This window comes from Sinohyriopsis cumingii, chromosome 13 (assembly GCF_028554795.1).
Source record: "Sinohyriopsis cumingii isolate HCF-2022 chromosome 13, ASM2855479v2, whole genome shotgun sequence".
NCBI lineage: Eukaryota > Metazoa > Mollusca > Bivalvia > Unionida > Unionidae > Sinohyriopsis > Sinohyriopsis cumingii.
In genome coordinates this window covers 17641538-17657179 of record NC_142973.1, presented here as the reverse complement: position 1 = coordinate 17657179, position 15642 = coordinate 17641538, and the positions used below count along the sequence as shown (strand labels likewise).

The following is a 15642-nucleotide window of genomic DNA, read 5'->3' as shown; positions in this document are numbered from 1 at the left end:
AGCTCTTTAGAGACATTATTAGCTATATAATGCAGAGGAAATAAAAGCTAACTGCATTTCTTAGGGACACACCAAGGCAGCAACCTGGGCTGGCCAGGGTGAGTATTGATCACCTGAAATATTCTCAGCATGTTTTTTATTTTTTAATGTTTTTCTAATTTCATGTTGTTTGTTTTTGTAATAATATTATTGTTTTTTTATCTTATAGGTGTTATCTAATGTTGTAAAGCACTTAGAGTTTCTAAAGATTAGGCGCTATACAAAGTCCTCATTATTATTATTATTATTGAAACCATGACTCTTGAAATAAGAGTGAAGTGTTATTCCATCTGCATTACCATGGCTCACTAAATTTAGTGTTACGCCCACATTAGTGGGAGGCATAGCAGTCATTTTTAAGATGGTGCTGACAATGTCAGCAGATTTTTATGATTCTTCATTTGTGTCTGCTTCTAAAACCCCTTTATATATGCTCAGCATATGCTGAAAATATAATAGGTATGCTGTACTTCATTGTCAGTTAGTATCATGTGTATGTGTATAACAACGGCAACACAAGTTGCCTATTCTAGCATACACCATATGAACATGAATTCACTGAAATGCCTATAGAATTCTTTTCCTTTCCAAACTTTCAACAATTATGCCAAACAATGATTTGTTGTGTGTATAGAATTAACTCTGCATTTATTGTTTCTTTTTAATAACAGATCAGAGTTGTCATTTTCAGTGCACAAGGTTGAAATACAAGAAAGTATAAGACATGAAATTAAAGGGAATGTAATAATACACAACTATGGTTCAAGGGGAAATTGGTGAACATCAAATTAAAATGGTTAATATCTACTGATATTAAAATTTTCTATCAGTCTGTGCAAGGTCTCAGTGCTGTCAAAGAGTTCAATGCATTTAAAGTACAAGTCATACAGGTCATGTTACAGTTGTCACTTTTTAGAATTTTATTATACATACCTTTAAATGGCAATGATTTATTTTATTCTGCTTGCTTGTCAATTAATATTCCATGCAAGATCATTATAAAATTGCTGCAGTAAATTCATGTGAGAAAATCCACGTTAAATTACATGGACATTTTTAGATTAAGCCAACCCAGAGATGTGAGCCAGAGTAAACTACATTTAATGTCACTCACTATGGTGTCACTATAACAGTGCCATGTAAAGAAAAAAAAAAACAGTAGCAGTCTACTTTGCAGTGGTAGACCAGACAGTCACTTTGCTTAACTCAATTTAGTACCTTGAACTAGCTGCAAAGGGAAAGTTGTAGCAATCGATAATTTTCATCTGGAAGTTTTGTGATGACATCAATAGAGCAGATCACTCGACATACATAAATGAATATACTGACATTAAACTCCAAAAATTAAACAAACCAGACTTTATTCTAAAATAATTTTATTCTACAACACCTCTAAAAGAGGATCAAAATCGCTTGTGTATAAAAAGAATGTTTTTTAAATACATATAACCAAATGTGAAATAGAGAAAAAGACTCGCAAAAAATAAATATGAAAAAATATCTATAAATAAGTTAATTATAAGAAGAATGGACGGTAATGGTTACGTATCTTAATAAGGACGGCAATTAATACATAAAAGAGACTGAAACCATCATCAAAAGCTTCACTGATACAAAGACATTATTGATAATTGTACTAACATAATATTGAGAAATAATTAACCATCTGTTATTGACATGATGGTATTTAAGTATTAGTAGGTCTAGACAATACAAAACAGGACCCCTGACACTGGAAATACAAAGAAAGAAAAAAAACTTTTACTACAGTGGTTAGAATAAAAAGGAATCATGATAAAAAATAAAAAGTTCCAAAGTATTTTTTCACTATCTTTCTCATTTTAAACTGCATTTATTATTATTTTATTAGGTTTTGAAGACTATATTTGACCCTTCCATGAATTCACAATCTTGAACTTTGACAGAACTGATCTGAATACAAAATAATGTCAGTACAAACCATTAACATTATGAAATTGGCACTGAGACCTGTTAACATGCCATATTGGTTGGTATCATTACCTGTATGTTTCCATTTGATAAATTATTTTAATACACAACTTTAAAAAGTATTCTCTGCAACTGAGAAAACTAGACTAGATTTTGGCCTACAGCAGACTATAGCATGGATCAACACAACTGACTGTAATGGCTCTCATAGAAATATCTATTAAAGGGACAGGATTGTACATTTCTGAAATGTTGTCACTTTTAATGTAGCAACATGTATAAAATCATGCTAAAATATAAATGAGAATAGCTATATTCACTATTACTCAAAGGAACTTCTCTTAACCACATGCCATCAATAGCCATTTTCCTAATTAAAGCCCCTACAATTTTAAATGGTTGCTTACATGATGAATGTTGACCCTTTGTCCTTATCTAACTCCTTCCTTATTATCATTTCTGCTGTTTCCCAAGCTAAAAGTGTATGTGTGTTGCTTATGTTCCGGGATAGAGGTGTGCATGTGCAAACTAAAAGATCATCATAACTGAGAGACATGGTAGATGATAGCTGCTGCTTTTCAGATCAAATTATGTCATTCAATAGAGTGAGCAACGGTGTTAATGCTGGTACAGAGTTATCACTATTCTAGTGTGTGGAGCCTTTTAAAAAGTGGTGTGCTCATTAAGACTTGGTTCTATGTTGACATGCTTAAAAGACAAAAAGTCAGTTGGAAATTTATTGCCATTTAACCATGTTTTCTAAGATGTTTGGCAATATATAAAGTAGTGCTAAAAAGAGACATTAATATGGTTTATCTCCAGATAGTTGAAATGAATCGTCATTAATTTCCAAGCTATTTAATTAGGAGTTAAGAAAGTATGGCGTGAATTTTTCCTAACAACAAAATCGAATGAAATTTCATAATTATATTGACCACTGAATATACAAATACCAAAGACAACAATAAGTTTGTGTTTTTTAAAAAGCATAATGGTAACTTCGAATTGGTTAAGTGACAATGATGACACTGATAAAAATGATAACCTCATGTCTTTTTTGGGGGGGTGAGGGTATATGTCTGTGTGTACAATGCAACAAAATACATTTGTGTTAATCCACGTTTCTGTTTTGTTTCTTTTTGTTTTTATCTTTTCTTCATTATGGAGGTCCATTTTATATAAAATAAGAAATTGGTAACTGACTACTCAGTGCTTTGAGAATATCAAAACTGATATATTACTCGGTCTGTGCAATCAAAAACCATGCTATATATATTGCTAAAGCACCTCACATGTCTGATGCTTAGCCCGTACATTGTACTTGCTCTCTCTCTCTCTTATAACACTCATTTAAAAATTATAAAATATTTGGATAAGCCATCAACACAAGGAATAATTGTATCCAACTGAAATAAAATTTAGTGAGGTTTTCATCTGCCAGATAAATAAACCACAAAGCTTTGTTGATTTTTTGACAAAATAGAAACATCTGGCTATTATTAATGAACATAATCTTGGTCCTTACTGTGGTGAATCTGGCAAGATTTGACATCAAGTCAGCAATGAACGTAAACATAAATGAAATATTTTAAAAGCATTTGAAAGTCTTGTGTCGGAGATACTGTACTTAATATGCACATCATTTAAACAATGTTGCAAAACAATGATCAAGTATTAAAGATACTATCATATCCGTGACTATCATGTATACTGCTTCTGTAAAGAGACTATCTGTGACTATAGTGTACACTGCATCCTTAAAGAGACCATCTGTGACTATCATGTATACTGCATCCTTAGAGAGACTATCCGTGACTATCATGCATATACTGCATCCTTAAAGAGACTATCATGTATACTGCATCCTTAAAGTGACTATCATGTGTTCTGCATCCTTAGAGACTATCAGTGACTATAATGTATACTGCATCCTTAAAGAGACTATCAGTGACTATCATGTGTACTGCATCCTTAAAGAGACTATCAGTGACTATAATGTGTACTGCATGCAAATGCCCAATTTAAGCAATCAGTTTCATATGAGCTTAGCGATCTTCATGTTTATAATCCATGAAAATTCACAACGGAGAAAACCGCTGCCTTTTCAAAGGTTGTTTTATTAAAAGTATATTGGATAAATATTTAACAGATATTTATGGAAAAGAGATGGACCCATTAAATCTTGCTCCGAGTAGGGGCTTAAATTGGCCCTTACCAAACCTTGTTATTTGTTGTGATATCAAAATACATGTGTTGTATGGTTGGATGTGAAGTGCACTGAGTCAAGTCCTGTGAACTTTTTCAGGTGACGTGTACAGAAATAAAATCTGTTTATAAAGATTTTATTATTCCAACACTGACTATTCCCTTCACAGATTTATCTCTATGCTAAACAAAACTAACAGCCTTAAATGAATCATCCCAAGTAGATTTATACTGAAGTAAAGTTAGACAAGGTTATATCAGCAACATGACCAACTTCCAAAAGTACATACATGTACTTCATATATTTGCTTAATGAGTCCAACTGCAAACTGGACAGACCCAGATCTGCTGTTGCATTTTGCACCAGCAGATCTGCAACCTATGCAGTTAGGAATGATCAGTACAAGAAACAAGATAGACCCTAATTTGCTGGTGTGTTATGTAATGGTAAATCAGGGTCTATATTATTTGCAGTTGGATTTGACTTGTGAGTATAGACAGTATTAAATGCATGTCAGTGATGATTATCCCATAAAAAGCTTACTCATCAAAGAAATTTTTTAAAACTAACAAACTAATTCACATCTAGCTTACCCTACATAAATGTATATAAATGACTATCAGTCTATGGTTCCCACAAAAAAGAAGCAAAATTGAAAATATAATAAAATAAAATTCAATGGTTCAAAAAAATAAGGTAAAATTGAAAATATAATAAAATAAACTGTAAACTCATCTCTCATAGTAACAGTGGAATATCTATTACAGCATCTATAAGCCGACTTTCCATCATTTTGGATTGATGACGTCATCCACACATTAATTTTCTAGATTATTTCATTATCAAGATTTGAATAATAAAATTTACTCAAAGAGTATGGGTGATTGACATTTTATGAGATCATTTACATCACTGATACTCTAAAAATTAATGTTTTCTGAGCCTCATGACTGCATTTCCACATTTTTATAAATTTTGCCACCCTCAAAAATATCGGGTGACTCTCGGCAATGTTGTCGTGACCCTGACTGGGGTAGCAACCCAGTTGTTCGGAACCACTGATTTGCAGGATCAAGTCTTAACACAGACAAACTACAAATGTCACAGAATCATTCTAAAACCTTCATAATTTAATGTCATTAAAAAAAGCTGAAACTTGTTATATTGGCAATATGACTTTGTTGACATAACTAAAAACTTTGCATTTATTGAATTCTATAATAATCTTCATGGAGTATTTAAATACAAAAAATAAAAGTTGTAGATTTTCTTCTATTTATTAGCATAATAATGCCACTTCTCTCAAAAATCCAAAAGCAGCTCTAAATTTGCAAAATTTAAGTTTAAATTGTGCATTTCACTTGGCTAAAGAGACTGATAAATGTCAAATAATTGGCTGCACTGATTTTTCAAACTTCCCCTACCCATAATGAGAGTTCAGTAAGAAGTTCAGTGGAATGATGACTTGTGCAACAACAAAAAAAAAACATTCAAGGTCCAGCTTACAATTTTCATCTCTAGAAATTATGTTCACATTAAAGTATGGGATCCCTTACTGTTTGAACAATATTTCACTAATGAATCTGTGAAAGAAACATTTTAAAATTACAGGCAAAGCATTATTACAAAGTGTATATATTGAAGGTGTAAAATTTTAAACAAATACATAGAAATGTGTCAAAAACTAAATGATACACAAAAATGATCCTCTGAAATAATTACAAACTTGTGTGCAAATATTATCAATAAAATGTTTCAGCCTGAATGAAAATATATGTCCATCTACAAGCTACCTTAATAAAGGTTGAAAAATTTACTTGATTCATTATCATTTCCATACTCTTGACAACAAACACTTACAGTGAATAGAAAAAGAGGTGATACAGTCAACCTCATGAGCACTCCTATAAATCCACCATCTTTCAACAGAACTTGGAGAAAGAAAAGAAAAGCTGTCCAGGGGACACAGATACCCCTGCCAATATTATAGGATATTATAAGAATAAACTTGTAACCAAAAAAAGTGGAGAAGAAAAAATCTAATTTATGAAAGTATAATTTTACCATAGTCTTCTTGATACAAAAACTCCAAACAAAAACTAGTTTGAATCTAATAAGTGGAAAAATACTGTTGATGTTTCAAAACCTACAGGCATGAGCAAAAGTATATCCATTTTTCACACAGAATATGTCAGAGGTACAATTAAACCTGGTCCCCCCACTTTTATAAAGATTCCTGCTGAAAATATCCTATGATCCAACACTCTTACTTTTTACTTTTTTAGCCCCTATTGTTCAACACTCAATTATACACCATATATACTCATGTATAAGCCTGTTCGTATATGAAGCCTAACGAATATGAATGTACAAACATTAATTTATGCATCTAAAGTCAAACACGGTACTAAATATTTTAGTCTTCATTTCTGACCAAATCAAGTCTCACTGACTTGGCAACCAGGTCTGTGTTCGGTCTCATGAAATTTCTGCCTTTCTTCAGTTTCACTGTGCATGACCAAACCAAGTTGAACTACCTCTTTCATAACCTGTCTTTAAATGGCTTGTATAAGCAGACCTCTTTGACTCTGTCTATCTTGCTCGAAACATGTCCAAGACAAGTACTGAAAGTTTCTTAATTAGTGCACCTGGTCTCTTGTTCCAGACTTTCTCCAGCCTTTCAACCATTCCATTTTCATCTATCCACCCTTCTGATGTGTGCAAATGACGACACCAGCAAGAATTTTCATGCTTTTCAGCAGAGTCTTCAATTTAAAAATGATGACAGAAGGCAGCTTTGAACTGTCAGCTAAACAGGCCAAAACAACCACGTTATGTTTTTTTATGACCAGTCATTTTTATCAGAATAGTTTTCTCACCAACAGCACTGACTGTTTTGTTGTTCAGAAGATGAAAAGTCATAGGCATCTCATTTGCGACAGCTCGAATGAAGACTCCTTTGTATGTTGGATAATAAACTTTTGAAACGATTTCATTTTTTCTTCCAAGTCATTTGGTAGCTTTTGTGTGATTTTTGCTCACTGCTCGAGACAGAAAACCATGCCAGTTCATAAAATGTGAACACCAACCAGCTGATGCAACAAATTTTTATGAATCTGCCAACTTAATTGTTGTATTTTGCCATTTGTATGGTATGCAGATGAATTGCAGTTCTTGTGACAATGTATCTTTTTTGTCAACATTCACTAACAAAATTGTTGAGTTCTTTCTCTGATTCAGTTAATGAAGCAATCTTGTCCAATGTGCTTCTTTGTTCTTGTCATCTCTTTTAATGCAACTTTACTTTTCTGCCATTCACATACTTGCTTCTCATGTACACAAAATTTGCATGCTGCATCAAAGTTGTTATTTGATTTGGCATATTCAATAATTTTGAATGTTGCATCATAAGCAGAATGCCTTGTTTTATTTCCACCACTATTCATTTTAACTATTACCTTACATTTGTAGAAAGAATAAACTTGAATAATATTTAATAGTATTAGTATCCTGTTTATACTTTGTTGTCTTTTTTTACATGGGTGGTTGATTATCAATTTGTATTGGATAAATATTTATCATTGTTTCCTTTTTTACTACTGGTAGCTTGATTCAGTTAACAAAATATGATCAGTTGTCAGTGTGAAAATCATTACACATAAAACCACTTCAAGCAGGTCTGACAGTTATGGCTTTGATTAGAAACCGTGATCCCTGCTTTATATCATTAGACAATACATCAGAGAGTCAGTATGGATTAGTAAATATATAAAAAAACATTATCCCTGGGGGCAAAATTTACCACAAGTTAGGCATACCAGTAGTTACTGTTCTACAGGTAATAAATCTCTGCTTTACAAAGAACAAACCTCCATGGAGCCTCACACTTGCTGCTTTAAGTCTAACCATGATAAATGTATTTCTAGTCTCAATACCAAAATGTTTTCACCATAAATAAATTCACAATCATAATTCCTAAATCTTTTTATTTAGTTTGTTTTCTTATCTTATTAACACCAAACTAAACTTTGCATGCATTTGTACTATAGGATGTAATGATCAGTGATTAGCCAAGAATGAAACACTTGATTAAGAGATTGCTAATATGGCAGGTTTTTTTGGCATGTATGGTTACATTTTCTGGTGAATGGATATGTATCAAATATAAATCAAGTACAGTAATCACATTTTTCATTTATTATCCTACCAGAAAAGTTAGAAAAAATACTTGTTTGACTTCATGACAGCACATGTCATATGAGCTATGTGGCATCATTAGGTATGAGATGTTGTCTTTGGTGATCTCCAAAAACAAAATATATGCCGGTAATTGATAACGAAACTTAAACATTTTCAAGGTTAGACACTGGCCCATGGGGAAGCCAACCCCCACCTTCTTGCAGTTTTTTTCCCCCAAAATTATTTGGCTTATACGTGAGCATATACAGTAATAGTTGGCTACACTTTGTTTCCATGGTAACATAACAAATACTGAACCTGTAAAATTACAGTATCCACAGGTACCTCTATGGAACATGTCTGATATGTGTACCAAGTTTGGGTGAAATACTTTTAACAGTTTGAGAGTGATGCTCTAAAAAATAACTTTACAGACAGGGGGGTGAGAGAGAGAGGAGAGATAAATGTAATGGAAAAGATAACTCCAGTTCCGAAAACAAAACAATTGTACACAGCTTAGAGCTATGCATATAAATGTACATCTTCATCAGCTAAATTAAAGTCATGTTGACAATACCATTCATGATTTCACATGATAACTAAAATCCCAACATCTTGGCCAACTGCAGCTAATGTCTGGATCATGCCTCAACATTGAATAATTCCAGAAGTAATTTTCTTCCTGCAAAAATGTCTAAACATCATGATTCGATCTTGACATAAATTTTATGTACTATATTTGTCTTCTGGAAAACATGTCAAGATTTGCTCTTATCAACAGTCCACTTCTATGCAGGACAAGATTCCAAGTTTTGCTGTATTGGTCAAGATATTAATTAATGTGAATGAATTGACTGATCATGTCTGGGGCTTGTCTGTAATTGGCTTTCTACTTTCCGAAGGGGGCAGAGCTAGCGCCGGAGGTCCAAAGGGATCAACCTGTTCACAAAAAGAAAAGTAAAGTTTTTAATATTAACCTATGGAAGATATTTTGTACAATGAATGTGGATATAAGCTTGTACATCCATATATGTCAGGGCTCAACAAATCCGCTTGTCCACTCATCCTGACATATTGTGTGTAGATAAAGACAAACACTGTGTTTGTCAATAAGATATGTAAATGAAACATCCACATGCTGCTCCCATTGTCTTTTCAATATTGGAAGTTAGTGTCTTGTAGACATCTTAATTTAAAATAGAAATCCCAACCACCAAGTCTGACAAATGGGTAGATGATACCATATGACAGATACTATATGCCATATGATATGACAGAGGCCAAATGACAGATGCCATAACAGATATATTACAGATACCATATGACATACATATAATGGAGTGTGTTTGTGATTTGGACAAACAAGAAACTACTTAAAATAATGTAATTTACTGCAATAGATTAGGTCTGTAATAAAAAGAAAAAATGTTCTTTTCCTGTATAAAAAACTGGATGTTTCAGCTTGTTGCACAAAAGAATGATAACTTGTGGCTGTGCCACTCTTTACAATATCATGCTGCATAATGAAACATATCCTGTATTAATGTAGAAAAAGAAAATATCCTCTATATATTCAGATTTACACTTATTATCCAGGTTATAAAGTGTAATGGTTTGTTCCCATTACAGCTCATGTCAATCTAATTACAAAAGCCATTACAGCCCATGTCAATATAATTACAAAAGCCATTACAGCCCATGTCAATATAATTACAAAAGCCATTACAACCCATGTCAATATAATTACAAAAGCCATTACAATCAATGTCAATCTAATTACAAAAGACACTACAGCCCATGTCAATCTAATTATAAAAGTAATTACAGCCACTGCCAATCTAGTTACAAAAGCCATTACTGCATGTCAATCTAATTATAAAAGCCATTATAGCCTATGCCAATCTAATTGCCAAAGCAAATAGTCTATGCCAATCTAGTTTAAAAAGCCATTATAGCTTATGTCAATCTAATTACAAAAGCCATTATAGCCTATGCCAATCTAATTACAAAAGCCATTACAGTCTATGCCAATCTAATTGCCAAAGCAAATACAGTCTATGCCAATCTAGTTTAAAAAGCCATTACAGCTTATGTCAATCAAATTACAAAACCCATTACAGCATATGCCAGCTAATTACAAAAACCTTTACAGCCTACACCGATATAGTTGCAAAAGCAAATACAGCCTATGCAAATCTAGTTTTACAAAGCCATTACGGCCTATGCCAGCTTATACCAATATAGTTAGAAAAAGCCCATAGAGCCTATGCCAAACTAAGTACAAAAGCCATTAGTGTATGCTAATATAATTACAAAAGCCATTACAACCCATGTCAATATAATTACAAAAGCCATTACAATCAATGTCAATCTAATTACAAAAGACACTACAGCCCATGTCAATCTAATTACAAAAGTAATTACAGCCAATGCCAATCTAGTTACAAAAGCCATTACTGCATGTCAATCTAATTATAAAAGCCATTATAGCCTATGCCAATCTAATTGCCAAAGCAAATAGTCTATGCCAATCTAGTTTAAAAAGCCATTATAGCCCATGCCAATCTAATTACAAAAGCCATTATAGCTTATGCCAATCTAATTACAAAAGCCATTATAGCCTATGCCAATCTAATTACAAAAGCCATTACAATCTATGCCAATCTAATTGCCAAAGCAAATACAGTCTATGCCAATCTAGTTTAAAAAGCCATTACAGCTTATGCCAATCAAATTACAAAACCCATTACAGCATATGCCAGCTAATTACAAAAACCTTTACAGCCTACACTGATATAGTTGCAAAAGCAAATACAGCCTATGCAAATCTAGTTTTACAAAGCCATTACAGCCTATGCCAATCTAATTACAAAAGCCATTATAGCCTAAGCCAATCTAGTTGCAAAAGCAAATACAGCTTATACCAATATAGTTAGAAAAAGCCCATACAGCCTATGCCAATCTAAGTACAAAAGCCATTAGTGTATGCTAATATAATTACAAAAGATATTACAGCCTATGCCAATCTAGCTGCAAAACCTATTACAGCCTATGCCAATCTAATTACAAATGTCATAACAGTCTATGTCACTCTAATTACAAAAACCATTACATTTGATGCCAATCTAGTTGAAAAGCCATTACAGCTTATGCCAATTTAATTGCAAAAGCAATTAATCATATGCCAATTTAATTATAAAAGACATTACAGCCTATGCCAATCTAATTACAAAAGACATTAGTATATGCCAATATAATTACAAATGTAATTACATTCTGTCAATCTAATTACAAAAGCCATTACAGCTGATGCCAATCAAGTTGCAAAAGACATTACAGCCTATGTAAATATAATGTCAAAACCTACTACAGCCTATGCCAATCTAATTACAAAAGCCATTACAGCCTATGCCAATCTAATTACAAAAGCCACTGGTCTATGCCAATATAATCATAAAGAAAACATTACAGCCTTTGCCATTGTAATTGCAAAAACTATTACAGCCTATGCCAATTTAATTACAAAAGCCATTATAGCCTATGTCTTTCTTATGACAAAAAGCCATTACAGCCTATGCCAATCTAGTTACAGAAGTCATTACAGCCTATGCCAATCGAATTACAAAAACCAGGATAGTCTATGCCAGTCTAATTACAAAAGACATTACAGCTGATGCTAATCTAGTTACAAAAGTCATTACAGTCTATGTCAATCTAACTACAAAAGCCAATACAGTATATGTTAAATTAATTAGAAAAGCCATTACAGCCTATGCCAATCTAATTACAAAAGCCATTACAGCCTATGCCAGTCTAATTACAAAAGCCATTACAGCCAATGCCAATCTAGTTACAAAAACTGTTACAGCCCATGCCAATCTAATGACAAAAACCATTACAACCTATGTCAATCAAGATGCAAAAACCATTACAGGCTATGCCAATCTAGTTACAAAAGCCATTACAGCCAACGGCAATCTAATTACAAAAGCCATTACAGACTATGCCAATCTAATTACAAAAGTCACTACAGCCTATGCCAATCTAATTAAAAAAGCCATGATAGTCTATGCCAGTCTAATTACAAAAGCCATTACAGCCAATTGCAATCTAGTTAAAAAAGCCTATACAGTCTATTATGCCAATCTAATTACAAAAGCCTATACAGTCTATGCCAATCTAATTACAAAAGCCATTACAGCCTATGTCAATCTAATTACAAAGGCCATTACAGCCAATGACAATCTAGTTACAAAAGCCTATACAGTCTATGCCAATCTAATTACAAAAGCCATGATAGTCTATGCCGGTCTAATTACAAAAGCCATTACAGACTAGGCCAATTTAATTACAAAAGCCATGACAGTCTATGCCAGTATAATTACAAAACCATGTTGATATGATAAACAGTACATGTAACATATATCTAGTTGTTGTAGTTCTAAGGTTTAGCACCATTTTTCAGGACAAGATAGGCTATATAATGGTGGAGGAAGAATCAATGAAAACCCTGGAAAGAACCACCGACCCATGAGAAGCTACCGGCAAGCTTTCTCACATACCCACATAGGCTGAACCTGAGACTCAAACCCATGCAAACAGAGGTGAGATGGCAGTGATCTGTAATGGTGAGCTCTTTAGATCACTCGGCCACTCGGGGCCCCTAAAATATATCTAGCCATGCCTCAGTACTTGAATTAATCAAACAATTTGAACTTAAAACAATAATTAATGTTTAAACTTACATTGACTTTTGGATTTTTTGCTGCATCCACTGTCACTTCTGTTGCAGTTTGTCCGTACAATTTGTGAGCTCGTGAATAGTTAGCCTTGACCTCGATGTTCTGTTTGTGTGCATCAGGAGGCTGGAAGGGTTTGCCCATGGAGACACAAAGCACCATGTCTCTCTCCACATCTTCAAACTTTGTTATCTTTAAGATAATCCATGTACATACATTAATAACAGTAATGACAGTACATGTTACACATATAATTTCAACTTGTGGGACCTATAATCTGTTCTAACTTGATTTTGCATGAGTTAAAAGAAAAGTCAATTAAAAACCAATTTGTATGCATTAATGCAACACTTTTCATCCACTGGATATATTTCACCTATGTGTGAACAATCATTGTTTGTTTTACATTACTCCTATGAAGTGTCAAATCTGTTATTTTTATGTCTTGATGGATGTGTACGTGCAATGCATGGTAGGAGAGAAAATGTGATAAGTAGAAAAGGTTAACATGTAGATGGTAAGTAATGTTTGAAATTAAGAAAAATGCATTTCTTCTAAGAACACCTTTGTTATGATAGAATACTGAACAGGAATGTTTCTTTACAATACTGATGCCACCACCAATAATCATGTAATTAAAGGGCTAGGTTTTAAGTGAAACAGTGGCTATAACTCCATAAAATATTGCCAGAAAACATTATAAACAAAACCTAACCATAACATAAAGCATTGTTGTAAATCTGATTAGATTCTATAATATCCTTCCAAATGTAGTTAGCAAAGCTGAATGGTCAATGTATCATATCAAACAGGAACCACAACTCTGTTAAATTATCATAAAAATAAAACCAAACTTGATCCAGGGCTTCTTGATGTAAAACCTTATTGAAAATTTCATTTTAATCCATGAGAATCCTTCAAAAGTTACAGAAGAGAGCCACAAATCCATAAAATTTTGCCAGAAAATGGTGAAAATGTTCCTAATGTTATATTCTGGATCAATCCATTAAATTTATTAAAATAGATTCAGTATACACAACATTTCTGATGGATTTGTGCCTTGACATGACAGGATGGACACGTAATGGTAAAACTTCATGCTTCCCTCCAATCATGTATGTATGGATATATGTAATGCATGCATGCAGTCTGTATGTCTGTCTGTGTGTATATCTGTGTATGTGTACTTACTTCTTTGCCTTGGTCTGTATAGAGTCTCTTGGCCCTTTGCCAGAGGTTCAGCCGAATTGTGGTATTGTCCAATATCTGGTCAAGAGTTTCACCCCAGACATACTCTGCCCTTACCAACGTCTCCCCCATGGGATACACTTGTACTCGTTTCTGAAGAAGTTAACAATACTCTATACCGCAATGTTAAGATCATGCTCAAATAGGAAACAAAGCCCCACATTACAAAACTCTTACCATAAATGCAAGTCATCAACAAAGTTTTGGTCAAGTAACTTGCTCTAGAATAAAAGTTATTCTGAAAAACCCATTTTTCTCTGAGCCACAGTGACCTTGATCTTTGGACACCCCACCCCCCAAAAATCAAGAGGCCTCTTTCATACCTCAAGTACAAGCCCTCCACAACCTTTGGTCCAGATACATAATCTAGAACTAAAGTTATTATACAACAAATAATATTTCTTTCATTCAGTGACCTTAAACTTTCCAAAATGGGAGAGAAAATGGCCCTTGAATATAGTCTTTTAGCAGGAATTCAATGAATAACACATCATGGAGAAAATGCTGGGATTACATGTTGTCTGATCACTGAGTTCAAGCTGGGCATAATGAACATTACAATGACACAGCACTAGATAAAAGTTAATGAAAACATTAAAATAAAGCAAACAAACACTAGGTACTTGGTTTGCTTTAAATCCATCATGCCAAAAGTTTAGGGGCCATCCATTTAGTACGTATGCAAAAATCTGGCAACACTTTACCCCTCCCAGTACAGAAGAATACTTTTTTACACACCCCACCTGCGTACGTCCGATTGACCCTGCCCATGGCCGATATTTGATCCATGCAGAAACCATAAAAGATTATTAATATTAACATGTTTAATAAAACAGATAGTCCACTGACTTTGAATGTCTGGCTGCATCAAAAAAATAAGCTGTGTAACTTTAAACAGTTTGTCTAGTGTCCGCTAAATTTCAAACTCCAACTGAACGCAGTCGAACAGGTTACATATTAGACAAATTATTATCGAGGTTTCACCCCCACCCACCCCATTTCCTATGTGTATATATATTATCAGTAGACCCCACCCCCCCGTATGCAAGCATATGCATTTGGGTTACCCCCCTCCATGCGTACATACTAAATGGTTGGCCCCTTACCAAGTTTGTGGAAGGAAATTAGGAGCCATCAGAACAACAAAGAAACACCCCTAAACTAGCTCCACTATTACTTAACTTCTTTTTCAGCTAACTTACTACATGAATTGTTATCAATAAACTCATTATACTACTTATGATCTCACTGCATACTTGCTACCTCCACAATAAAAACAAT

At 33.6% G+C, this 15642-nt stretch overlaps 1 protein-coding gene across 1 annotated transcript in view; it reads right to left on the bottom strand.

Moving 5' to 3' along the window:
- Positions 1 to 1398: 1398 nt before the first annotated feature.
- LOC149784996 (doublecortin domain-containing protein 1-like) overlaps positions 1399 to 15642 on the bottom strand; it is a 159056-nt gene continuing 144812 nt past the window's right edge. Inside the window, exons 39-41 of the mRNA XM_089978689.1 lie at positions 14305 to 14454; positions 13120 to 13305; positions 1399 to 9313 (exon numbers count right to left, since the gene is read on the bottom strand). Of these exons, the coding sequence (XP_089834815.1) occupies positions 9233 to 9313; positions 13120 to 13305; positions 14305 to 14454 (417 nt within the window). The 3' untranslated portion in view covers positions 1399 to 9232. The remainder of the gene's footprint in view (positions 9314 to 13119; positions 13306 to 14304; positions 14455 to 15642) is intronic.